Source organism: Teleopsis dalmanni, chromosome 1, assembly GCF_002237135.1.
Source record: "Teleopsis dalmanni isolate 2A chromosome 1, ASM223713v2, whole genome shotgun sequence".
Classification (NCBI taxonomy): domain Eukaryota; kingdom Metazoa; phylum Arthropoda; class Insecta; order Diptera; family Diopsidae; genus Teleopsis; species Teleopsis dalmanni.
The window spans coordinates 18,457,689-18,482,516 of NC_051846.1; the positions used below are offsets into that span (position 1 = coordinate 18,457,689).

The 24,828-nt window shown below is 28.9% G+C and overlaps 6 protein-coding genes across 7 annotated transcripts; 2 read left to right on the top strand and 4 right to left on the bottom strand.

Moving 5' to 3' along the window:
* Positions 1-10: 10 nt before the first annotated feature.
* Positions 11-2,209, bottom strand: LOC119673138 (acyl-coenzyme A thioesterase 13). The gene is made up of 3 exons (XM_038084372.1): positions 2,035-2,209; positions 384-500; positions 11-330 (listed from the first exon to the last, which is right to left on the bottom strand). Exons 1-3 carry the CDS (start codon positions 2,125-2,127, stop codon positions 109-111), a joined length of 432 nt encoding a protein of 143 aa, XP_037940300.1. The 5' UTR covers positions 2,128-2,209; the 3' UTR covers positions 11-108.
* A 7-nt stretch (positions 2,210-2,216) lies between these two features.
* LOC119673139 (acyl-coenzyme A thioesterase 13-like) lies at positions 2,217-3,280 on the bottom strand. The gene is made up of 2 exons (XM_038084373.1): positions 3,176-3,280; positions 2,217-2,640 (listed from the first exon to the last, which is right to left on the bottom strand). Exons 1-2 carry the CDS (start codon positions 3,260-3,262, stop codon positions 2,299-2,301), a joined length of 429 nt encoding a protein of 142 aa, XP_037940301.1. The 5' UTR covers positions 3,263-3,280; the 3' UTR covers positions 2,217-2,298.
* A 768-nt stretch (positions 3,281-4,048) lies between these two features.
* LOC119673137 lies at positions 4,049-6,836 on the top strand. Its single transcript, XM_038084371.1, has 4 exons — positions 4,049-5,058; positions 5,113-5,614; positions 5,676-6,042; positions 6,658-6,836. The coding sequence occupies exons 1-4, from the start codon at positions 4,071-4,073 to the stop codon at positions 6,799-6,801; spliced, it is 2,001 nt and encodes a 666-aa protein (XP_037940299.1). The 5' UTR covers positions 4,049-4,070; the 3' UTR covers positions 6,802-6,836.
* Positions 6,837-7,017: 181 nt separating this feature from the next.
* LOC119672343 (enkurin) lies at positions 7,018-8,199 on the bottom strand. Its single transcript, XM_038083365.1, has 2 exons — positions 7,275-8,199; positions 7,018-7,215 (listed from the first exon to the last, which is right to left on the bottom strand). The coding sequence occupies exons 1-2, from the start codon at positions 7,983-7,985 to the stop codon at positions 7,042-7,044; spliced, it is 885 nt and encodes a 294-aa protein (XP_037939293.1). The 5' UTR covers positions 7,986-8,199; the 3' UTR covers positions 7,018-7,041.
* Positions 8,200-9,274: 1,075 nt separating this feature from the next.
* LOC119666097 (protein daughter of sevenless) lies at positions 9,275-17,641 on the bottom strand. The gene is made up of 10 exons (XM_038075372.1): positions 17,245-17,641; positions 12,147-12,453; positions 11,571-12,073; positions 11,371-11,496; positions 11,161-11,298; positions 10,989-11,100; positions 10,652-10,850; positions 10,272-10,596; positions 9,930-10,193; positions 9,275-9,859 (listed from the first exon to the last, which is right to left on the bottom strand). Exons 1-10 carry the CDS (start codon positions 17,311-17,313, stop codon positions 9,332-9,334), a joined length of 2,571 nt encoding a protein of 856 aa, XP_037931300.1. The 5' UTR covers positions 17,314-17,641; the 3' UTR covers positions 9,275-9,331.
* Positions 17,642-18,932: 1,291 nt separating this feature from the next.
* Positions 18,933-24,556, top strand: LOC119668973 (cleavage and polyadenylation specificity factor subunit 5). Of its 2 annotated transcripts, XM_038078677.1 has the most exons (5): positions 18,933-19,236; positions 19,356-19,620; positions 19,676-19,841; positions 20,957-21,071; positions 21,829-24,556. In XM_038078677.1, exons 1-5 carry the CDS (start codon positions 19,100-19,102, stop codon positions 21,848-21,850), a joined length of 705 nt encoding a protein of 234 aa, XP_037934605.1. In that variant the 5' UTR covers positions 18,933-19,099; the 3' UTR covers positions 21,851-24,556. The 2 variants fall into 2 exon arrangements, with proteins under 2 accessions (XP_037934605.1, XP_037934606.1); XM_038078678.1 differs by lacking the exons at positions 20,957-21,071; positions 21,829-24,556 and adding an exon at positions 20,057-20,577 and having other exon boundaries at positions 19,001-19,236.
* The last annotated feature ends 272 nt before the right edge of the window (positions 24,557-24,828 follow it).

A 24,828-nucleotide genomic window follows, 5' to 3' on the forward strand; every position in this document is an offset into this window, starting at 1 on the left:
AAATATTATAAATAAATAAATAAATTGTTTTATTGTATACTGATCTCAACAATAATTAAGCTTAAAGCATTTTAACTACCTTATGAAAATTTAACAAAAAACACATTATTAAAAATCTACAAATTTTGTTTGTGATCCTTTTGCTATAACAGAGCCATCTTTTTTGTGTCGTAATTCGCACTCAATAAAAGCCAGCTTCTTACCAGCCTTTATTGTATTTGCATCTATAATGACTTCATCACCTTTCTTGGCAGCTTTCATATAACTTACGTTTATATCGACAGAAACTCCAGCATGACAAGGTTTCGACATGAGAGCGTAAGTTGTGATCTGAAATATAAAACTACCATATTTTATGTTCTATGACATGTGTATATACTAACCATATCGATTAATGTTGCTGTAAATCCACCATGCAAGCCTCCACCCCTATTCAAGTGTTCTTCAGAAACTGTAAATTCCGCAGTACATCTACCATCACCGCCATCTGTAATTTTTACCTAAAAAATTACAATATTATAGTTTTTATCTCTAAATTTAATATTTATATAAGTAGTTATTATATTTTAGCTCTAGGACCTGGGTAGATTAAGATTTTCTTCCCCGTGTCGCTCCAATTTTCCCTGCTTTAAGCTATTCTCTAGTTTTTCAATTCATCTTCAAAAAAGCTAATTAATCATTAACGTAGGGGTCAGCTATTTCTTGCGGTTTTAATAGTGACATCTGTTCTTACAACATAGTCAACCCATATTATACTCTGTCATTTCATTGATCTTTGATCCTCTGACCAGAAGGTATTTTTGTGTTTTGCTCAATTTATTGCTTACACGCCTCTAATCTCGGCTGAAAGCCAATAACATATTTAAGAGGCTTTTATAGATACTCCTTGGCACTGCGCATTATTACACATTTTTTTTCTTACCTGTACTTCTTCATTACTTTGTCGGTATCACATTTGATATATTTTTCCTTTTGTTTTGCTATTCTTAATATCACTTTTCTTAGTATCATTTTAACTAACTTAAGCTTTGATTTTCACTGCCTCTATTGTAAGCTCCTAATTTTACTTCCGTATCTTACCTTATCCCTTCCCAATAGCGAATATATCTACTATTTTGTATAAGATATTTCGTTGTCATTGTCAGTCAAAATTTAACAGATCTGAAGGTCGTTATATATAGACATGGACTTTGTAAAGACTTTTCAGTTAATTTCAATATTAACATTAGGTCTTATTTATATAGTACAAGTTGTTCAAGAAACCGAAATTTAATTTCACATAAAATTAACTATAGTGATATCTTTAAAAATAATCCTAAATAAGGAGTTTTTGAGAGGTGTAAAGTAAAATAGCCATTTAGATATCAAATTAAAGGATATTGAATGGTATATAAAACTAAAAACCAAAGGTGTAAAGCTATTCAACCGTTTAGATATCAAATTAAAGGATATTGAATGGTATATAAAACTAAAAACCAAAGGTGTAAAGCTATTTAATTCAACCGTTTACAGGCTTTTAACTTTTTTCTTTATTAAACTAACAAATCATATCCAAACTTTACGAGACGTTCCCAATGAACACCCCTTACCTTAACAGAAATCTGGATATAATAGTCATATTAAAATACAAATACTCTTCTTAAAACTTCGTTAATACTTTTACCTTCATCAATATTAAGTACACATCTATCACATTTAATACTTTGAATATTTTTGTGAATAAGGATGCTCCTTATTTTGTGTTCAATCCTTATTCTTATTTTTAAAAGTACATTCCAAATACAAAGCAATAGTTTTCCATTTCAAAGCACTTTTTAATTTTTCAGAAAAATTCCACTCAACCAAAACAATCTGAAAGTATTATATGAGCCCCCACATTGAATATTAACTCCTTTAAAATTTTTAATTTTTTTCAGACGAATTTACATACATATATATGATGTTTAAACACAAAACATATTATTTTAATAGTCTTGTATTTATTACATAAACAATAAACTGATCTTTGTACTTCAGAGTCGCTAATTAACATACCTTCTCCAACGTTCTTTCAAATCCTGTTGATTTTGCTATTATGTCTGATATATGTTTAATGAATTCAACTCCTTTTTTTCTTGTTCCCAACATTTCATTAATTTTTTATATTAAAATACATGTATCAATAAAATTTGTTTGACGAAAATCTAGCACAATCAAAACATTACAAAATAAATACAATATAAGTAGAGTTGCCAACGTCAACATAAATGTAATAATAGCATAATGTATACTTTATAGTTTAAAGTTTGACCATATATTTTATTCAAAATCAACAAATTTAGTTTGTTGTCCTTTTGCTACCAAAGAGTTATCACATTTCTGACGCAATTCGCATTCAATAAAAGCTAGTTTTTTGCCTGCACGTACAGTTTGTGCGTTGAATATGAGCACATCACCCTCCTTTGCTGCGTTCAAGAACTTGATTTGTAATTCTACGGACACACCCGGATGACATGGTTTTGACATCAATGCATAAGTAGTGATATTATCGACAAGTGTTGCAGCCAATCCACCATGTAGTGAGCCATGGTAATTTAAGTCCTCTTTAGCAACTGCAAATTCTGCAACACATTTGCCATCACCACCATCAACAATTTTTATCTATAAATTACAAAAAAATTGTTAAATGTAAGTTTTAATTATAGTTTCGCCAGTAAATTATGTAATGAAATTTGTATCTTTAAATCAAAATACTTTAAAACGTAGCTATTATGTAGTAAAAAAAGATACATAGAAACTCAAAATATTCTAAAATAAGAAAACCTCCGAAATTATCATAACTTTATTTTGTTAAGAATAAAAAAATATAACAAATAAATAATTAAATTTATTTCATTTAATAAAGTGCATTTAGAAGAATTTGAATATATTTTTTGCTTGTATATTTCCTAATCATATGATCACATACATTCATTTATTTATCATTACAATAATAAACTAGCTCATTGCAAAATGATAATTGGCCATAAACTAAGTGAAAACGCTTTTTGTACTATGAACTTATAAGTTACCAAACCTGGCAACCCTTTAATGAATGTTGATGAAAAGTGTTTCCATTTTGTCGCATAGTTTAACTAATTTGTTTTATTAAATCAAAGCTTGTAAAAATAATCAGAAGTAATTTATATATACTCACTTTTTGTGTAACTTTATCAAAAGAATTAGATTTTACCATAAACTCGGATATTTGTTTCAGAAATTCTGCTCCACGTTTTGCCGACATAGTGCACTACTTATACTCGAAATATATTCTAATTAATGTCAACATTTTAGTGTCGAATTTTAATAAATTATATAATCCACTCTATATCTCTGCCTTGTAAATTGTCATATTACTTTCATATATGGATTTATTGCGGTGTTCATCTATTAATCATGTTATTTCGCAGTTTTTGCCGAAAACAAAATATTATTAAGAGTGCGCATTTTACTACAGCCCAAAATAGTGTTCAATGAATCTACACATAATAAAGCAAATGCATCATAAAACTACAAAAAAGAATTCGAATGAAGAAAATTTTATCATTTCAAATCTAAAATTATCAAATCTATTTGCGTTAGAAGAAAGTCAAAAAACCGGCGTATTGTGTAGAATATTAATAAAATGAACTGTCAAAATGTTTGTAATCAAACTTCAACCAAACAATTTATCGAAAAATCTGCAATTGTATTAAAGGTGGCAGTGCTGGTAAATTGTCAAATTGTAAATTGTAATTGTTCAAGATGATTTTAAAAATTTCGAAACTTTAATGCTGCTTTTATACCTATACCAAGTCTTGTGAAAAGTATTCTTCTGTTCAGATAAAACAATCAACATTGCTCCTTAGAATTTGCTCTTATACTCTGATAGTTCAAAATTGTAGCACTTTAATAACAATTTCATTACATCCTTTCTCTTTTCTTTCCTTTTTACTGGCGCATTTATTGTGATACGTTAAAATTTAGTCTAATTAGTCTAATTGACGTCATCCAAAAGCTATTTACACTTGATTTAAATTATCATATTTATAGCATTTGTACTAATTTTAAAAATGGAGAATGTTAAATTCACCCAACTATGCAAATCAGTAATATTAATTGATACAATGACAACACATAATTTGGTAAACAATGGAGATAAAGTGGCTATTTTGGGTACAGTAGAAGAACCAATTACTTTGGAACTAACGCTTAAACCAAATTCAAATAACAAACTACCATACGTGATTTCGTCAGGTTTTGTTCCAAAGCAACACGTACTTACAGATCTGAACAGAGAATACTCATTATCGAAAATATATGAAAATGCAAACGTTGAACAACAACATGAATTGGCTCTTGATCCGGCATTGAGTACACCAATGACAGAGAAACCAATTGTTACATACATGGAATTAATTAACCACAAGGTGAAAGACAATGTGCTTGCCATATTAACAAATTTCGGAGCGTTAATTGTAGCAAAGAAGCTCTTATATTGTCGAAATTGGGAACCAGCGCTTTACGTTAATGAAATGTTAAAAGATATATTTCCCTTAGGAAATTATGACAGCGATTTCGAGACTTTTGCAATGTATAAATCATTTATTGATCGTTACATAATAACGGCTTTAAGTTGGGACTCCAGTAAGGAAAATTCACACATATTATACACTGCAAACGCAGCGGGCTTCCTTGTAGCTTTCAAGATAAATGAAACATTTAATAGTGGTGTAAAATATTGTCATTTTAAAACAACCCTAGGTCGTATAGTTTACATAAAAAATTTTGGAAAATTTTTAATAGTCAGTAATATAAATGGCCAAATGCAAATTTGTACTATTAACCATAGTGAAACACCAACAATAACGGCGGCTCCGCTTTTGTGGGATGTAAAAGACCGTGTTCCATGCAAGCATATTATAGTGTCTAAATTAAAAGAATCCAATGACTATTATATAGTATTTAGTAAATCCGCAAACATTGTGGCTTTCAAACTTTCAAAAAATGGTGAGCTACTCAACAAAAATGTATTATACATCGGCGGATTTAAGATAACTGGTTAGTAATATGTTTTCATTATTAACTAATATATTAAAAGTTCGTTTTTCACAGCTATAGAAAGTTTAACTGACAATGAATTTATTGTCACAACAATGCGCTGCCAAATTATAAAAGTAAAACTTAGCTTTAATGCTGGAGGACTTACGGTAGAAAGCTCCCGCATAAAAAACGAAAATGATGATTTTAAAGATATGCAAATAATTGGAATGTCTGCTTCAACAAATAAATGTTTGTGGACTTTTCTTCTTTTTCGGGATAAAGAATATGCGCCACATCTTAAAGCTACACGTCAAGCAGCCTGCCTTAGTATATGCAAATTAGATTCTATTGATCCACTAGCTAAATTATCAAAACGCGAAATAAAACTATTCAATCAATACTTAGATTATCTGATTGTTATTCGATTTAATATACTTAATTCGAGTGATACTCTTAGGTATGCAAATTTTTTCGAGTTATTAAACGAAACTTTTTCAATGGAAATCAATGATAAACTTCTACAATCACTCCAAATAAAGTATTTCATTGCAAATTGCATATCGGAAAGTCAGAAGTGAGTAAAATAATTTAAAACTGTTTTTAATAAAATTGTAATCTACAATTGTTTGAAACAGAAAGTCCACTCCTAATGGTAAGCAGTGTACGTGTTTGGAAATTGATTTTTTGCACTTGGCAATTAAATCCATACATATATTTTGTCGACTAACATATTTATCACGATTTTCGAGAGAAAGCTTAACACAATTTCAACGTAAGGCTATTACTTGTATGATAGCTACATTCAATGAAACAATGACTCAAATACAAACTCTAGAAAATAAAAATGATTTTTTAAAAATCGCAATAATTGCATTTAGAAAACGATTAGAAACTGAGTTTATAGTCAAATTCAAAAATCTGGTAGAAGATACAGAAATTCTCAACAAAGATATGATAACAACCGACAATATATTTTATCGCTGTAATGTTTCATTCACACAGGTAAATAACTTATGACTTTTTAGAAATTTTATATTTAGTATTATAATATTGTACTATGTTTCTTTATTTTATGACAACTTACAAAAAATGAGTCCTTTTTCAAAATTACACAAACGCAAAAATAAAAACCTAGATTGCAATAAGTACTTCTTTCATTATTAATTATCTCACTAATTAATTTCGTGATCTATGAATTGATAGCAAATACAGAGAATTTGTATCTTTTTATCTGCTTTACACTTATATGTTTGCATGACAAGGCATTGTACAATAGTATAGGATATGGTTTGTGAAATGGTTTAAGGTAGGAATATTGAACTTTGTTTTGTGCGTACAGATGAGGAAATCTTGCCAGCCAGATCTTGTCAGATGTGCGACGTCATGAGGAGTAGAATTACAATTGTTGCAAATAATGAAAACTGACATATTTATGTGTAACTAGAAATTATTAAACACGTGTGGTAGGTGTCGATGTATTTATTATACTAAGGAATGATCAACTTATTCATTGTAGAATAATCGTATATTGCACTGAGAGTATTCTATTTAATATTTCATTAATTTAAGCTTATCATAAGTTATGAACATTTTTTTCAATAATTTTATTATTTACAGCTTCCATTGACGACCAGGCGTTTCTGTCCAAATTGTAAAACTAGAGCGTTAAACATGGAAGATGATTTAAAGCAATTATTTCCATCAGATGAGCGCGTCAAATGTACCTTTTGCAGAATCGAATTTTCGCTAGACACTAATTAAGTTTTTATAAGATACAAATACTACATTTTCTACATTATATGTATTATTATTATATGATATAAGTTTATTTAAATAAATACTTATATTAATTAATTCTATTAATATATATAATTGCAATAGCATTAGATTTTCAGTTAATTAGACACAGTACAAGGAACAAACTGTTTTAAGTTATAAAAAAATTGGTTAATAAGTTAATGAAAAGCTGTAAAAATTTATAAAAGTTTTGTGTAAGATATATTAAAAATGAGATATGTAAATATCTTTTTTTAAGTCCATAAGATAGATGTCTTGTTCAAGTTGACGTAACTGATTTTCCAAACTAGTCTTTCGGAATGTTTTCGCAACGGTATCAGTACAGAGTGGCAAACTTTGATAAGTTTTATTAATAGTTTGATAATTCTCTTTAAGACCCTAAAATGAAAATATTGGATTAAATGATATCATATTTTGAAAATACATTTTATACTTACTTTTAAAACATTATTTCTTTCCTCTTCCGTCATCTTACGAGTGCCAGGTATATAATTTTGCAAAAATCTTTTTTTATTTTCTTCTTCTAAATCATGAAGACGACGGTTCTCAGTTAGCATTTGCTTATGTTTATGTAAATATCTTGGCACTTTTCCAAACTTTTTAGCGCAGCTATATTGTGGTATAAGTCCAGTATTCAATAAACAATGTGATTCGCCGGTGGCAGTGTCTACATATCGTAGGTTCGGCTTTTTTGCTTTTAGATTAGTTATTTGCTCAATGTTTAAAGCAACAAAATTTTTGTGCTCACGTACTCCTCTACCAGAACTTATATAATTAAACTCATTTGTGGAATCAGTTATATTATTATTGCATCGCAAAAATTTGGGAACCGGAGGAAGTAACTTACATGGTGGACACGTATGTTCATTTAAACGTCGCCACTTCATACCCGAACGAAAATGGTTCTTTTTACAACCTTCAGGTAAAAAAGATTCAACAGAACCCATTGTTTTATGTTTAGAAATCTTTGAGCTCGTTATCAACTTTTCTCCATTAGGTAAATCAATAATATGAGGTGTCTTCCTTTCTGTTGATATTGCAGTTTTAAATTTTGAAATATGCATTTTTAATATTGGTTTCACTTGTTCTGCTTTAACTTCCAAATCTGCAATGTTCTCATTGTGATGTGTTATAAAAACCAAAGACATATTATACAAAATTTATAACAATTATTTTAACCAATTTGACAAAAAATTTTGTATTAACTTTTATACTTTGACTTGTAAAGACAACACTACATTACAAACTAACACTTACGATTTCGTTACCTTGGAGAAATGCTACCATGGTTTCATTGTACTATTCTTTAATTTAGATCGATATAAATAATATTTATTTTTAATGTGTATCACATTAATTTTTATAAAACGTACAAAAAAATTGATGTAGTAGTTCATTTATAATATCAATAACGAATTTGTTTTAAAATTCTGTAAATATATTAATAACTAAATTTTTCCCCATTCATGCATCCCGAATTTATTTATTAATCCACTTGTTCTGATATTCCTAGAAGAATCATTTTCAAGGTTTTCCTCATAATGTGTCGTTGACTACTGAAGCAATGTAATTAATAATGAAGGACTCAATTAAACTAAACTTAAAATAAACGAAAAAGTAAAATAGGAACCTCTTACTCTCAGCAGTGCAAACATCTATTCCTAATTGTTTTGTAAATAGCATACAAACTTCATATAATAAAAAAATTAACTTTATATAATAAAAAAATTTATTACATATTAATAATATATCATGTTGGTCTAAATGTATAATTTATAAATATATTTGTATATTTTATAAAATAATTTGTGTTTCATTATATTTTTATTTACGGAAATAATTTTCAAAAATAAAATCTATAAGCTAAAAAAGGCTAATTTATATATGTATATGTATATGCATATGTATATATATATATATTCGTTATAGATTTCCATATATATGTATATATATATTCGTTATAGATTTCCATATATATGTATATATATATTCGTTATAGATTTCCATATGTATGTATATATATATATGTTTATATTTAATACAACTTATATATAATTCTTTTTTTAACTTAAGTTTGAATTGATACATTTCTTCTATAGGCACATTTGTTTTTTATATTTTAAATATTTGATAAATTTTTTACATATTATTGCACATTAATATGAAAATTAAAAGAAAGACTGCAAATTTTACATAAATTCAAAAGCTTCTGTTATAAATATGTTCTTCATTAAAATATAAAATATCAATGAAATTATATATTTATATTAACAAAACCCAATGAACTGTACATTTATATAACCAAATGATTTCGTATATACAAACGTAATGAACAAATAAATTTTAACATATATAAAAATAATCTCACTATTTAAATATATCTTAACATATATATTGACATTTATTGATATAGCATCAAATTTTTGTAAATGTTTTGTGTAAAAATAGCAAAATCTAAATACATAAAAGCAACAAATCAGTTAAATCTAAAATATTATTTGTTATTGTTAACACCTTCGCTTTTCTTTTTACGCTCTTCACGTATTCGCTGAAATGCTTCAGTTTTAATAAAATCAACGGAATTGTAGACAACGCTACTTTTAATAGGCACACGAGCTGATGGATCGGCTGGCAGAGTCAATTTACTTGGACCTTGCGCATATAAATTTCCTACACTTATGCTTTGTCGATTTATCGCTGGAAGATTAGCAACGTCTAAATCAAAGTACTGCAATTTGTGTTCGTTTTTTGGTGGTAATTGTAGTGGGGTTTGTATTTCGGGTAATACATGCATCGCGGCAGCGGCTGAAGCAGTTCTTTGATGTTGTACTACACATCCAGGTGAAATGTTGCTCATCTGTGCAACAGATTGCGTTGTGCCAACAGCAAAATTTGTTCTTGGCTGACGCGGTAATGTACGTGTTTCCATTACATAGGATTCATTAGTATTAGGTAGCACCATTGAAAGCGGCACACCTGTTGAACGTCTTGCTGATGTGAACATAGAACCTGAGTTGCTTGCCTACAACCATATCAATATAAATAAAATTACTTGATTGATAATTTTTTTGAAATTTTATTGAAAACCGTACCTTGAAAACATTCGGCTTTAACTTACGATCCACTGAAGGTGGATAGAGTGGGCTATTTTCATTGGCATTGCACGAGTGTACATTTACAGTATTTAACTTGTTTGACAATATGTCTACTGTTGTGGGTGAATTTTGTTGTGAATGTGCAACAGGCACCGCAGATACAGATATTATGGTTGGTGGTTTTGCGGGTACTTCCTCCGGCGGTTTGTCTTCTGAATTAACCTTAGGTTTTAGTTTTCTATTTACCGGTGGTAAATCACACTAAATTGTAAAAATTTGTATACAAATGTACATCATTATTGCACCAGAGTGTTTCATGTTAGTTGTTTTATAACTTACTTGTTCAATAAAATCGTAACGAAACACTGTCCCTTCAACTTTAGCTGGAGCGGCATTTGTGTAATAATGTCGTGGTAAAGTCCTTACAGATGCCGGCGTGTTTAAGCCAGATTCCAAACAAGCCATTAGATTAGGCGTAGACGCAGCTATGGGATTCGCCTCAGGGCTAGTCATTTTTTCAAAAAATTGTGCCATATTATGATATGGCAGATTATGCGAACGTGGTATATCATAACTCTCTTCAACTACAGATGTAGCATCACGTGGCCCAATAGCTGGTGAAGTATTTTCGGTGTCTGAGAGTTGTGGAATATCTCGTGGTACTCTACGGGAAAACAATTAACAAGATTAATAACACATACAATTAAAGGAGAAATTACTTTTCTGTTTCTTTAATATCTAATATTAAATTGTTTTTATTTTTTAGCACTTTTGCTAATTTGTCAAGTGTATGTGTGGATGTCGGACTACTCAATTGCTCTTTACCACCTTCATCTGAAACTTTCGAAAAACGTTGGGAATAAGTTAATACAAACGACTCATTCTCTATAGAACTATCTGAAGGTCGGGTACTCCGATCTGTAAAAAAATATATTTATTGATATGAACTACGTATTGGCAGAAAAAAAAGAGGAAGATGTAATTATACGATTTTGAATACATATGTTTTATATCATAGTTGCATCGAATTTACTTAATAAACTAATAAATATTTACCAAGGTTTTCTCTTAATGGTAATGGATGAGTCCATTCATCGTCATCGGTGAAAACGCTTTCGGAATCAGAGTCTGAGCGATGACTTCGATTTTTAGCTAAACTCATTTGTTGCTACACAAATAAATATTAAATTCGTTTCAGATAAAAGCAAATTAATTTAAATTCACTTACCAAACTACAATTAGTTATCTTCGGTGAGTAGGACTGATCATTAGTAAGATTTAATCCGATGTTGTTATGACTACGTGGTGTGTCATAAAATTTGGGATCCAAGTTATTTAATGGTGTCGAAGGATTATTACTATCAACCTTAAAAATATAACATATAATTGATAAATTTTATTAGTACAGTTAACAAAGAAATGTTTATTAAGAAAATACCAAAAATTTAGGACTTCCCGAGAAGCATTCACTTATTGGTATATACGGACCAGATGCTGTACTAAGTGCAGGTGATGGTTGCACGCTATTTTGTTGACTTTCTGGTAATGGAATGTTATTTAGCACCTAAAAAGTAAAAAAAAAACATATATGTTATCTTTTAAATTAAAGTACTACAATAATTGTATGTTTGTGCGTACTAAATTTTCTGGTATTTTGCGGACAACACCGTTTGTATTAATAACTAAACGTGCCGATTCTTGCTCTACTAATGCCTGTAGCACAGGACTATTTAAATAAACTACTCCAGCTGCAGGAGAACTTGAAGGTTTTGGTGTATTTGCATCAGTCTGCGGAGTTGCTGCAATAGCTGCGGATAATTCCTTTTTGTCGAAACTCATTTCACAAATTAACGTCTCCCTGTTTGTATACTCCGTATTTACATAAGCAGATTCTGAATTATTGTGGAAAGTCTCTGTTAAAATTGTTGATGCAGTAACTGTGCGTGGCTGTTGATCCACCACACCGGATAATACAACATCTGTATTAGGGCGACGCAAAATATTGTTAATCAGTTGTCGTGAATTGTCCAAAGTTCCTCCACCTGTAACTACTATACCAGTAGACGAATTAAGTGATGTTGTAGTAGTATTGTCTGTAGAATTTGTCAAAGCAGTAGAGCTAAAGGCTCGCTTTTGCTCATCTGCAATCAAAAAAAAATATATGTACAAATTACCTTAATTATATTATGAGTTAAAAAAAATGGCATTTCTTACCCTGCAGCTCAGTAGACTGCTTGGTATCATGTAAGTGACATACTTGACAGATACAATTCACCCAATCGCGCATGTCCTCTTCCGTGTCTGCTGCTAAGTAATATGTACGTTTTGGTGTTTTGATATCGAACATGTATTGAAACTTCTGCTTACGATTCTCTAATCGCAGACCACAATCGACCTGTTCGCATTGATCCAAATCGATTACGCCTTTCAATTTGCGACAATTGCGGTCGGTATAGTATTCAAGGCAGAACTGCTCAGGTATCTCACCCTGCTTAAGTGTAAACCAACGACGTCGCCAACGCTGTAATTAAACAATGAATAACGATAAGCATTCCGCATAGTAAATAAACAAACAAGAAGCACACAAAGCAAACATAAACAGCAATAAACTTACTGCAGTCTGCAATTTACGAAAACAAAGTGTAGAGCAAGTATGTAGATGTGAAAAATAATATATATTCTACAGTTTCCCTCAAACTCAAAACACTTTCGCTAACATTAAATACTATCTATCTTCTAGCTTCGAACCTATATATGCAGAGTGTGACTAACAACGCTTTTCCACGAATGCAAATTCAACAGCAATGGTATGAACTTTGCAACACCACGACAACACAACACAACTTACCACCCCACCCTGCACACATTTCTATCCGATCATTTTCTATCCGCTGTCTTCTACAAATAAAAACATTGCATGGCATGTAAAACTCAACGAAACATGTTGACAACGTATATGTCAATATGTTATAGACGTGTTAGTAATCGCATAACCGTAGCTGTATAAACACTTTCCTATTACCGCTCCGAAACTTAAGGGCCAATTTGATTCATTTCTTTGTTTTTCTTTGTGACTTGGTTTAGGGTATATTGTGTCCGAATTAATTGCTTAAAAAGCGAAACGTTTTCATAATCAATTTTCCCGGAGTTATTGGATTTTTTATGTGTCAAACACTTTTTTTTCAATAATAATTCATGTGATTCCGTATTTTACCCACTAAAAAATAGAAAGAAAACAACATTAATCGATTAAATTTCTGAAAAGTTTATTTTAATAATGAACAATGTAATGTCAAAATTATTTGTTTTATTTTAAAGGAGGATTCGTAAAGAACAAATATTTCGTTAGACTAAATTAAAGAAACTACTTTTGCAGGATAACGTCCAAACGCCTATTTCATTAAATATTAAACAATAATAGTAGAATGAAAATTAAATCATTTTATACACTAAGAAATTTATGTAAACGCTTTATCCAGTGATGACCTCAACAGATAAATTCACCTGCACTTTTTCACTACTTTTTGTGATGCATGAGTAAAGTAAAATTATTAAATGTAATATAACTGCTTTATTTAATTATGATGCAAATATTTCATACTTATAAAGTTAAAGATAATGATTCATATACTCTGCTTTCAAATGCAAGATTCTAAAGCAGAAAAATGTCATTATATTTACAAATGTATAGAATTTATAACATTTAGTTATTTAAAAAATGACTAATGTAGTAAAAAAAAATATGTAACAAACACTAATCAATCAACCACAAATCAACTTAGTAACAACTTAAATTGTTAAGTTGATTAAGTTGATCACTTAAATTTTTTACACACTTTCTAACGTACGTTTATAGACAAAAGCATTCCCAGTATCTTGATATATTCGTTTGGTTGCTATTTGCAAATTTATTCGAATAACACATTTAACAACAAACTGTGCACGACAGGATCACCTAAACAATAGTCGAGAATTGAAAAAAATAAAATAAATAAAAACAGATAACGAGCGAGGGCTTTCTGACTGAACCCTCATGTTTTGGTTTTGCTGGACTCTTTTATAATACCCAGGATCTCTGGTGGTCTTCGAAGACATTGTCTTCGAGACGACCTTTGATACTGCTTCCGTATGTTTAAGCAAATTTACAAAAAAATTGCTCAAAACATGAATGTAAATAGTCTCAGAGCTGACAGTAAGCTAATGGGGTGCCAGTTCTGCGGGAACTTCGGTTCCTTGCCGGGTTTAGGGAAGACTACAACTGTGGCCTGTTTTTAGATCTTAGGATATTCACCTAACCTAAACATACAGTTAATTATATTTGCGATAAGATGGGTCGCATCTTCCGGTAGATTACGTGAGCATTCGTTATTAATTTTGTCGTTCCCTGGTGCGGATCTTGTCTTTAATCTTGAGATAATTAGGGCGATTTCATCAGTAGAACAAGGCACGATGTCTTAATCAGAGAAAAAAATTTACAATTTAATTAGCACAAAAAAGGGAAAAAAACAAAAAAGGGGTAAAAAAAATTAAATTAGTAGCGCAGCTTTCAATCGTATGCGTCCGCTATGTAAAACATGAATTCATCCAGTCTTCGAGACATGTACACAAAATGTGTTTGAACACATTTGGCTAATTTGTTCGAAAATATTTTCGAAGACCGTCATACATATGTCCATGTATTCAAGACGTTTTCGATGACGGATCGATCCGTTTCCTACTGGAGAGTCGACCACACTTATATTTACGTGCATGTACGCATACACAAAAAATTCTTTTATGACAGCACGAATAAAAGTAAGCTGAGCTAATGATTTTCATCACATATTGTGTTTAATTATACAGTAATAATGAAAGATAATTGAACTCATTATTTAGCACCAACCATAGCACATAGAGGAAATTCCAGCTGTTACACAAATAATCATTTTGCACACAACTAACAACAAAATAAATATGTAAACAACAAAAAACAAGTGTGTTCCAAGTTCCAAAGAAATGCGTCATTATGTTTTTTATTTAATATATATTTATTAATATACACACATTTCACTGTAGTACTCTTTTGCTTTACGTAAATAGTGCTGATCATTCTTCTATGCTGTATTAGATACCTATTAAAATACCAATGAAATTTCAAATTAACTGCAAATACAATAAAAGAAATTAAATAAATATATATATGGCATAAAGAATAAACAACTATAACAAACAATATAACAATTAAAGCGGCTTGTCGTCTGGTAAGCCTTAATGATATCATTAGTAGGCAGGCCCATCAAACTAATACATATTACACAATTAAGCGTTGTTATTTTACTTATGACTTCTCGCAACTTCACTGTTCCGATTATGGTGTATAGCTTCATTTTTGTTTAATTTTTTTTACTCAGACAGTAGATGGTTCTCCTCAAAGGGTTAAATATGTTAGATGCGATGCCATCTTCTCTTTATACAGCGAAGCTCTATATTTTTGATATGACTCGAGATTACTCCAGGGCATCTCACAAAACTTCTTAATATTGTTTTATTAAAAAAAAAATGAGTGATTTATACTATTGTGTCTTTGCACACTAGAGAACTACGCAGATTAAAATGTATCTTTATATTACTATTCGAATAGTTTTTAAACGGGATTATACCAAATAAATGTTCAAATTAGTTCGTGGGTCTTTTTTTATATGCATAACAAACAAGCACTGTGTCTAATATGATATTAAGCAATAATCAGCCCATCCAAATTCAGTCTTGAAAAGCATTCCAATATGTCCAGACTCATTTTGATGACTTATTTTTGGAATGTTGACAGTTTTCAACTAAAGATCTTTTCTTCGGGTAGACTTTAACACTGTGTTAAAGTCTGTTAATATTAAAACTAAAGCTCCCTTCATCTTAGACCCCATGAAGTAAAAACATCTTAATATGAAACACACTGTTTTATAAGGCATAAAGTATCAGTATTTTTTATTATTAATTCGATAACAAACTTAACATATAACATATGTAATATGTTTAAGGGCACGATAGAAAATATACATGATTTTTGAATATTTTAATATTACTTACTCAAGTAGTTTATATGAAAACTTATTACATAAGTCACCATATATAAAAGTATTGATAAAATTTCAAAAACAATTGTATTATAAATGTAGGTTTGTGTACTTGAAAGTAAATAATTTAATGTTGATATATGTATGTATGTGTATTCATAAATTTACGGAAAATTTACTTTACTCAGTTACTATGAAATCGACTGATATCTGCATAGTTAAGCAAAATTTCGTGTGCATTTGATTAGCTTAAAAACGGTCGTCTTGTCCACCTAATCCAGGATAAACGCACTTTACCCTCTTGGGATCTTCAATTTTTTCTATCACATTAAGAACATTGCATTATACAACTTAATATATTGTTTTCATATTACATATATACATATGAGGAGTTAAAAAAGTTAATAGCTAAAATTGTTTAAAAATGTTTGTTTGTTTAGTAGGACTTGTGTGATAATGCAATGTGACCCCCCAATTCAATAAATGACCCCAATTGCTTAAGTGAAGAGTATTGACGATTTTTATTCCCTTTGTCAATGCTGCCATTTACCATTTAAATTTACCATTTAAAAATTTAAGGAAATTGTTTTTGTGTTTAAGTTAAAGTTTCCGCGTTAGAATTGCTATCGTTTACTCCCCAAGATTAGTGCAGCATTTGAATAAGTATGTCAGCTAAGTACAATGACAACTAAGCAAAACTCATATTATGAATTTGATTTGTTGTTGCAACAACAAAAACAAACAAAGCAATTACCATGATGAATAATAAAAAAATGACGCCACAAAAATTTTTTAAGTGAACACACAAGCAACTAATGAAGTTTATGCTTTTAACATTATCTATCTGCTAATAAAAGAGACTTTAATTAAAAATTAACAGTCATCTTTGTGTCTAAATATTTGCAGAATATTTTTAAATAATTTTTCGAACATAATTATATTTTATTTGCTTATATGTATCGGTATTCCACAACTTAGTAAATATTTTTATCGCTTTTAAACTTTGTGTTTTTTGCAATCACTAAATCGAATTAATGGAAGAAATTGTGCTCAATAATCATAAAAAAATGCAGTGCTTTTTGCTGCACACTGCACTTTGTGGTTAGTTTTGTCATTCTGGTTGTGTATCAAAAAATTTGTTCCTGTTCACTTCAAGAATTTGTGTAGGAATTTTTCAAAGTGTAGAGCAATTCGCTCGCATTATTGGCAGTTTTCATTTACTGAACTGAGTTTTTTGTTATTTTTGCTGATATTTTACTTACCGCACGCCAAATTCTTTTTGTAGGTGGCGATTTGATTAACCACCCATCATAGTACACTTCTTTGTTCATAATTTTTGCACTTTTCCAGATTCTGAGATCAATTTTGAATGTTTTTTTTTAATTTTAAATAGCACAAATAATTTTTTTTATTTTACTTTTTTTCTTGTATGCCTTTTTCTTCTACAGACGTAATAAATGCACTGTGGTTTTCGCGTCAATAATTACACAATGCAATGAAAAATGCGAGAATTATTACATTTTACAGTTTATAATATTTTATTAAAAACTTTATTAAATTTTTATAATCCGCAAAATAATAATGTATGGAAATCAGCGTCAACCTAAAACCGATGTTTATTTCATGTCGTTGCGGAGTAAACTATCTCTTTCTTCCATCCAGGGCTGCCAGAATACAATTCTCCTGTTTGTATTAAATAAAACACTACGAAAATAATAGGCGTATTCAAGTGTTTCTAAGTGCAAAATAGATTGCGACTGAGATATTAATATAAAGTATTTAAAAACTTATTGGCAACAAAAACTACTACTTTACAATTTTACTTCACACATTTGTTCAAATTAAATTCAAATAAGAATGAAATAAATCCAAGTTATAATCAATCATCTGCATAACATTTATCTGGCGTTTACATTGACCGAAAATGGTTCATTTTGAATAAGCCATTTGAAAGTGTTTACATTCGTTGTAGTTCGTTTGTTCTCATTTCAAACAGCTGATTTTTCAACTTGCTTGTTGATTTGATTTTTGACCTGTGCCAAAAAAATGTTGCATTAAGGTTAAATATGCTTTCAAACCTTACAATATAAACTTAAAACATATTTTTAACTTGGATTAATTACCTTTTGGGAAGTAAAAGTTCTAAAAAGAGGTGCATCGTTTTCAAGAAAATGCAACCACCAAATATTTATTTACCTTTTTTTGTAAATATGTCAAAAACAGCTTTCTCAGACTATCAAAATGTCATGAACATCTTTTATTTAGGGTATGTTCAATGTATTCCTTTGCATTCGCGCCATTCCATCACTCAATGACACTCAATGAATCATTTTCGGCCAGCGTAAATGCCATATTAGAGTACTCCACGTGTATATATCGATAAATATAAATTAAAATCATATAATTATAATACGTCTGTTCCACGAGCTACGCGTAGTAAAACTCGAGTAAAACATAAGTAAACTACATACTAAGAGCGTAATACTATGTTTATATTGTGAGAATAAAGGACAAAAATAAGTTAATATGCATTTTTTTTCTCCATCGTTTACATTATACATTGGAGATTATTTTAACGTTTCTCTTGTTGTGTTTTGTTTTGTTTCAAGTATTTGATAAATTTCTGTAAACAAACCATTTAATTACAATTTTACAATAAATTTAATAAATAATTTTATAAATACTTTTTCTTTGTTATTCGTATGTAAACTAAATAAAGTTCTTTAATAGCTTCTTTGATATACAAAAGTTAATCAGCTAGATAAATAAGGTCATTATAATGTGAATGTTCACTCATTAATATTACTCATTAATATTAAATTCGAAATTACGAAGTATTTCGATACGATACGAAAATATTTATAAAAATTTTTAAATTCTAACATTGTATTGTATTGCAAAATACAACCCTAAATAATAAAATGGTTCCGTATTTTAGCTGTCAACCGGCTTGCTTTACAAATAATTTCTCATATCCACATTTTGCATTCGGAAAAGTTTTTTATAAACTAATTGAGTTAATTCAAAGTCATAATAAATTCTTAATAAAATAATAAAAAATTATACTAGTAATTATAGTTATAGCATAGAATAAAAATATTTATCAAGAAAACGAAAATGGCTGCACAAGTTACGACGAATAAATCCGGGTCGGGTTGGCCAAGAAGAGGCAGCCAAGGGCAGCTAGATGCTAATAATGGCCCGCAAAAATTTAGTGCGAGTCAATCATTAACTATTAACAGAACAATTAATTTGTAAGTTTTTGAAAATATTATAAAATTTGTAGGGTATATTTAAAATTACAATACATTAATAAATATGTGGAAAAAATAATAAAATTTTTGTTTTTATATCTTGTGTAAAAAAACTATAGATATCCTTTGACAAATTATACGTTTGGTACAAAAGAACCTCTATTTGAAAAGGATCCCTCAGTGCCATCACGTTTTCAACGGATGCGGGAGGAATTTGATCGAATTGGAATGAGGCGTTCAGTAGAAGGTATTTTGTTGGTCCACGAGCATGGATTGCCTCATGTGTTGCTTTTGCAACTTGGAACTACATTTTTTAAATTGCCGGGTGGAGAGCTTAATGCCGGTGAAGATGAAGTGGAAGGTCTTAAACGTTTGTTGACAGAGGTAATCATATCATACAAATATAAGGTATCAGTATATATGTTAAAGTATATTATAGACATTAGGGCGTCAGGATGGCGTTAAGCAAGAGTGGATTGTTGAGGACACAATTGGTAATTGGTGGCGTCCAAACTTTGAACCTCCCCAATATCCTTATATTCCGCCTCATATAACAAAACCAAAGGAACATAAAAGATTATTTTTGGTCCAATTACATGAAAAAGGTAATATATGTAATGTTCTTATACTATTATTTATTACAATTCTACACAAATTTTATGCCCATAATCTTCCAGTCAGGCTAATATATGTATACTTTATTATATACAATATATAACACAAATGTATTAATATTTGAAAATTTTAGCGAAATTTTAGAAAAATCAAAAAGTATGAAAATATCTAACAAATGTTGTCATATCTTTTTAATGCTGTTTAGATACGGCCGGGAACTCCAGTTTTGATGTACATTGAGAAGTTCCTAACCTAGCGTATACAAATTTGTCTTAAGAACTTCAAGTTGAACTCATGCAAAAAACCGAAATAAAGAACAAACAGATCAGAACAAAAAAATTATATTAGTTACGTCACTGATTGTACATGAAAAATTGTTACCTCTTTGTTGTACAAACTCTTTTTGTCTTCTACCTTCATTGAATGCGATTTATTGTTATATTAATTTTGTAAACTTGTCTAAAAATTATTGATAAATCTGTTCAAGAGTTTGTTGCAACAACATTTTGTAAAATTTTAAGATAATGTAACCGTAAATATTTGATTCTGTTTTCACATTTTTATATTAACAAAAAGTTGTAGTATAATTTGTGTTTGTAACAATTCGAGCACACAAAAGAAACATTAGCATTAGCATTTATATTAAATGTATTTTTAACAATAATGTTATTATTGACCAATGTATTTAAAATTATGCACACACACTTCAGCGCTAAAATAAATTATATGCTTCGAGTTTGTAAATTAAGTTAACTAAGTCAACAATTTGTTAAATCATATAATAAAACATTATTTATTTTTTCTTTAATATAAACTAAATTGAACTCTATCGTGTTTGAACATGTTAACTTATTTTTATATTGTAAATATAACTATTTTATTTTTACATGTATGTATATATATATATATATATATGGCAATCATGGTACTGTAGGAAACTAAATATAATATAAATTTATTTTTAATAAGTTAAACGTGAATCAAGATAATAGGGCGGCTTGCGTTTGCCTTGAAATCGTACTGCTAAGTGAATTTTTGTACCTAACACTTAAATATATAACTGATTTGCATTTGGAATTTTTTTATTTTCCTTTAATTAATTTAGCTTTGTTTGCTGTACCTAAAAATTACAAATTAGTAGCAGCTCCATTATTTGAATTATATGACAATTCCCAAGGGTATGGACCAATAATTTCATCACTGCCACAAGCTCTATGCAGGTAAGCATATAACACCACACTCGACATTTAATATATTTTGTTTTTGTTTATTATAAAAACATAAGTATATAAATTTTTGAATATTTTAATGAACTAATGCTTAGTTTATTTTATAACAAATGACAATTGAATGTATGCGCACAGCAGTTAGGGGTGCAATAATTAAAAAAATTTATAATTTGGTTTTGTGTGAGTAAAAATATATAGTACGAGTAAAATTTATTTCCACTTGATTTCAACCAAAGTAGTACTCTATTCACACATCATGAGTTAATGTTAATTGACTGTTCATATGACTATAGTTGTTCCTGTTATACATGTATTAGTAGTTTTCAACATGCACTTGCGAAAGTGCGTTGGAGGGACAAACTTACCATTTTTCTTAAAGATATATGTATTTATCTTTTTTACAATATTTTTCAAAATCATTGTAAAACAATTTTAATACGTTTAATATGTTTTATTTAAATAAATCAGCAAAATAAACGATCGGACTCAATACCTTCTTCAAAACCTTAAGTAACGATATTAATTGGAATATTTCGTTTGGAATGAATACGAGCTTTTCGTGTAGTAATATACACCAATATACATATATTATCTATAATTAACATGGAAATGTTGTCACAGTAAAGTCCATTCTAAAATATTTATTCAGTTTTATTTACATTTATTTGGTCCTATTAATTTTTTATTTATTTATTTATTTATTTTTTTTTTTGTAATTAAAAATGTAAACTAATATATTATTTTTTAGGTTTAATTTCATTTATATGTGAAATGAAATGAATTCTACGAGCAGCCCACGTGTGAATAAATCTTCAAACACTAATCGCTCGTATGATACCAGCAATCGATAACTTGAAGAGTAGTCGTGGAGTTGGTTTCCAATTGAAATGATCAACTTAACTTAATATAATGAATATTAAAACGTACTTTTAAATAATAAAAATTGGAAATATTTTTAAGAAAATTTTATGTAAAAGAAGATTTTTTGTATAACTTGTAATAAGAAGTAGACACGTTTAGGAGCAGCTAAATTTGGAATGTAAAAATCTTTTCTTTTATTAAATCCTAAAGCAAAACATGTACATCGTTGTTGAGTTCAGCGTAAGACATGTAAATAGCATCGTTACAACAAACATTGTCTTCAAACTTTACATAATTCATCTGCGCACTATATCCTTTATAGTTATGTCCAATCAACTATTCATTAATATTTAAATTCTTATTATTAATAGCGTACAATGGTATTAAAATGAAAAACATATAAATAAAAACTGTATTTAAACTACTTTCAATTTTAACTTTAAAATCAATTAAGACTAATTTTTAACTTTAACTATTTAGTTTATATTTTCATATATAGTAATCCACTGAATTAAAATATTAAAATAATTCTTCACTTAAATATTTGGATGTATTAAATTAATATTGTAAAATTATTATTTTAAGTAATAGGAAATTAAACACTAGTGTACTCTTTATTAATTACTATTTATTGATATAGAAATAAAAACTCGTACATGGCAATAATATGTATACATTTTTTTGTGTCGCTATTTATATATATAAAGTTTATCATAATAATTACATTTAGTTTTTTAAAATCATTAAGATTTTGATATCTTGTTTTTTATATATGTTTCAAAATGTCTTCGTCTACAAAAGTGTTTTTGATAGCTTTTTGGAAAATATATTGAAGAACGCGCTTTTTAACTTGTGTCAATGCTTTTAAATATGTTAGATATAATTTTTAAATTCATAATATATAATTTTTAAAAATTTGCTGATACTGTTGGCGGCTGAAATAGAAGAATAAACATAATCTAATAATGTACATTTGTATATGTATAAGATTTACTTGCATAGTGTTCGATTGACAATATAATATAATACAATATTAAAGTGCATTTTGCTTTATTAGAGTTTACATTTTATATTACAAAAATAATATTGAATTATTAAATAGCTTTTAAATTAAACACAATATTCGCTAAAGGAGATTAAATTAAAAAGTGCATCTAAGTTTTGTTTTTGTTGAAATATATTTATTAGGGATGCTAATGATACTCTAATATTATTTTCGTGATACATTTTTCTATCCCTGGAAAGAGTGTCCCAAATTAGTCACGGAATTTCTGAGGAATTATTAAATAATACGAAAATAAATCGTCAATCAATCAAAGTTTAATTTGTCACTTTCAAAGTAGGCCGCACTGAGTTCAATATGACTATGTCAGTGACTGCCTCAATTCTTCATACATCAAAGTATTGTCTTCAACTTCAACGAATTTACTTGAATGGTTTTTTCAGCTGGGCATGGTACTTGGTTGGCAACATTCGCTGAATTTTTATATACAAACATTGCTTTGTGTTATAGCAGAACACTCAAAAGCATAATTGCAAAAACAACTTATGCAAAACCCACTGGATAAAAGATAGCGCTTAAATCTCGCATAGACAAAACATTGTAGCAGGTTCTTTTAACCAGATTTTTCTAATTTAAATTCCGTAAATTACTAACTTGATCTAATGGCCTACAACAAATTATGATCTGCAGTATATAGGAAAACTAATATAATTAAATTAAAAATTCATAAATATCACAAATTATTTTTATTTTTTCTTCTTCCTTCAAAAGCACTTTCATATTCATTATCCTAACGTAAAATTGTGAACTTTATCTACTCAATTATTTAATCTATTTCTGTTATTTTCCATTGCTAACGTTGTTATTGCATTCCTTTTTATTTTCTGTTACTTTCCTTCTTATTACTGTTAAACGCATCACTCACAAGCACTAGTGTATCCCCAATGTGGATTAGCAAAATAATTTTGTAACAATTATCGTATATAGAATATATATATATAGCTTCATGTACTGTGTCTCCTTTTACAATTTGCACAGCTCAAAGTTAAAGGAAAATATCCTAGCAGTTTATGTGAAATTAAATCACATTTCGAAGGACTTTATAAAGTGCAATATACAGAATTACGACTAACTAGGACTGTGCAGAATAAGCACCAGATAAATGTATTGTATGTATTCATATAAAACCTAATCCAACGTTTTAAAGTATTCTAACTACAGTTGTATCTGCAAAATTACGCTAATTGACTTAAATAATATATGTAGGCTTTTCTATGGTTTTCTTCAATACGGTTTACATAAAACATCTGCATGAATAAAAATTATTATATTGTTCAACGTAACACTTTTAGAGGAACTATGTAATCGTCAAATAAAGTTGTTAACAAAATGGCATTTTTGCAGGTGATGATTTACACCTGGTACAAGAAACAAACTTATCATCCCAAGTAAACTTTCTGCCCTTGATGCCCTTGTATCTCCCGCACTAAATTATTCATTTCTTATACCGAAAAATCTTATTCTGGGTATATGCCATTTTGTTAGGAAACATTACATATACATATATAGCATTTAAAATAAAATAAATTATGTATAAAATTAATTTCTGGGTCGAAAGATGTTCAACGTTTTGAAGTTTTTTTTCTTTTCGGTATAGTTGAATAAAATTTAAAAATAATACTAAAAAAAGTTTCGTCAACGCTAGAAAAGCGTAATGGCATTATTTTTTTACTAAATTTTTTCATATGAATATATGTTCTAGAGTGAGTTATACAACAATATATGTTCTATAACTGACAGCATATATATTATATACTTATAAATGAGCATATATTATTTTAGTTATATTTACTTTGCTGCTATATATTTTCAGAAAGGTTTTAC

Bases quoted from the DNA above. Each gene is read 5' to 3' on its own strand.
- LOC119673138 (XM_038084372.1), bottom strand. From the start codon at position 2,127: ATGTTGGGAACAAGAAAAAAAGGAGTTGAATTCATTAAACATATATCA. The intron at 501-2,034 runs GTATGTTAATTA...GTAATTTTTTAG, and splicing joins TTGAAAGAACGTTGGAGAAG to GTAAAAATTACAGATGGCGG. The intron at 331-383 runs GTTAGTATATAC...TTTATATTTCAG, and splicing joins CAGCAACATTAATCGATATG to ATCACAACTTACGCTCTCAT.
- LOC119673139 (XM_038084373.1), bottom strand. From the start codon at position 3,262: ATGTCGGCAAAACGTGGAGCAGAATTTCTGAAACAAATATCCGAGTTT. The intron at 2,641-3,175 runs GTGAGTATATAT...TGTAATTTATAG, and splicing joins TTGATAAAGTTACACAAAAA to ATAAAAATTGTTGATGGTGG.
- LOC119673137 (XM_038084371.1), top strand. From the start codon at position 4,071: ATGGAGAATGTTAAATTCACCCAACTATGCAAATCAGTAATATTAATT. The intron at 5,059-5,112 runs GTTAGTAATATG...CGTTTTTCACAG, and splicing joins CGGCGGATTTAAGATAACTG to CTATAGAAAGTTTAACTGAC. The intron at 6,043-6,657 runs GTAAATAACTTA...TATTATTTACAG, and splicing joins GTAATGTTTCATTCACACAG to CTTCCATTGACGACCAGGCG.
- LOC119672343 (XM_038083365.1), bottom strand. From the start codon at position 7,985: ATGTCTTTGGTTTTTATAACACATCACAATGAGAACATTGCAGATTTG. The intron at 7,216-7,274 runs GTAAGTATAAAA...TTTTCATTTTAG, and splicing joins AAAGAAATAATGTTTTAAAA to GGTCTTAAAGAGAATTATCA.
- LOC119666097 (XM_038075372.1), bottom strand. From the start codon at position 17,313: ATGAACAAAGAAGTGTACTATGATGGGTGGTTAATCAAATCGCCACCT. The intron at 11,101-11,160 runs GTAAGTGAATTT...TTATTTGTGTAG, and splicing joins AGATAACTAATTGTAGTTTG to CAACAAATGAGTTTAGCTAA. The intron at 10,194-10,271 runs GTAAGTTATAAA...TTTACAATTTAG, and splicing joins GTTACGATTTTATTGAACAA to TGTGATTTACCACCGGTAAA.
- LOC119668973 (XM_038078677.1), top strand. From the start codon at position 19,100: ATGGCTGCACAAGTTACGACGAATAAATCCGGGTCGGGTTGGCCAAGA. The intron at 19,237-19,355 runs GTAAGTTTTTGA...AAAAAACTATAG, and splicing joins ATTAACAGAACAATTAATTT to ATATCCTTTGACAAATTATA. The intron at 19,842-20,956 runs GTAATATATGTA...TAATTAATTTAG, and splicing joins GGTCCAATTACATGAAAAAG to CTTTGTTTGCTGTACCTAAA.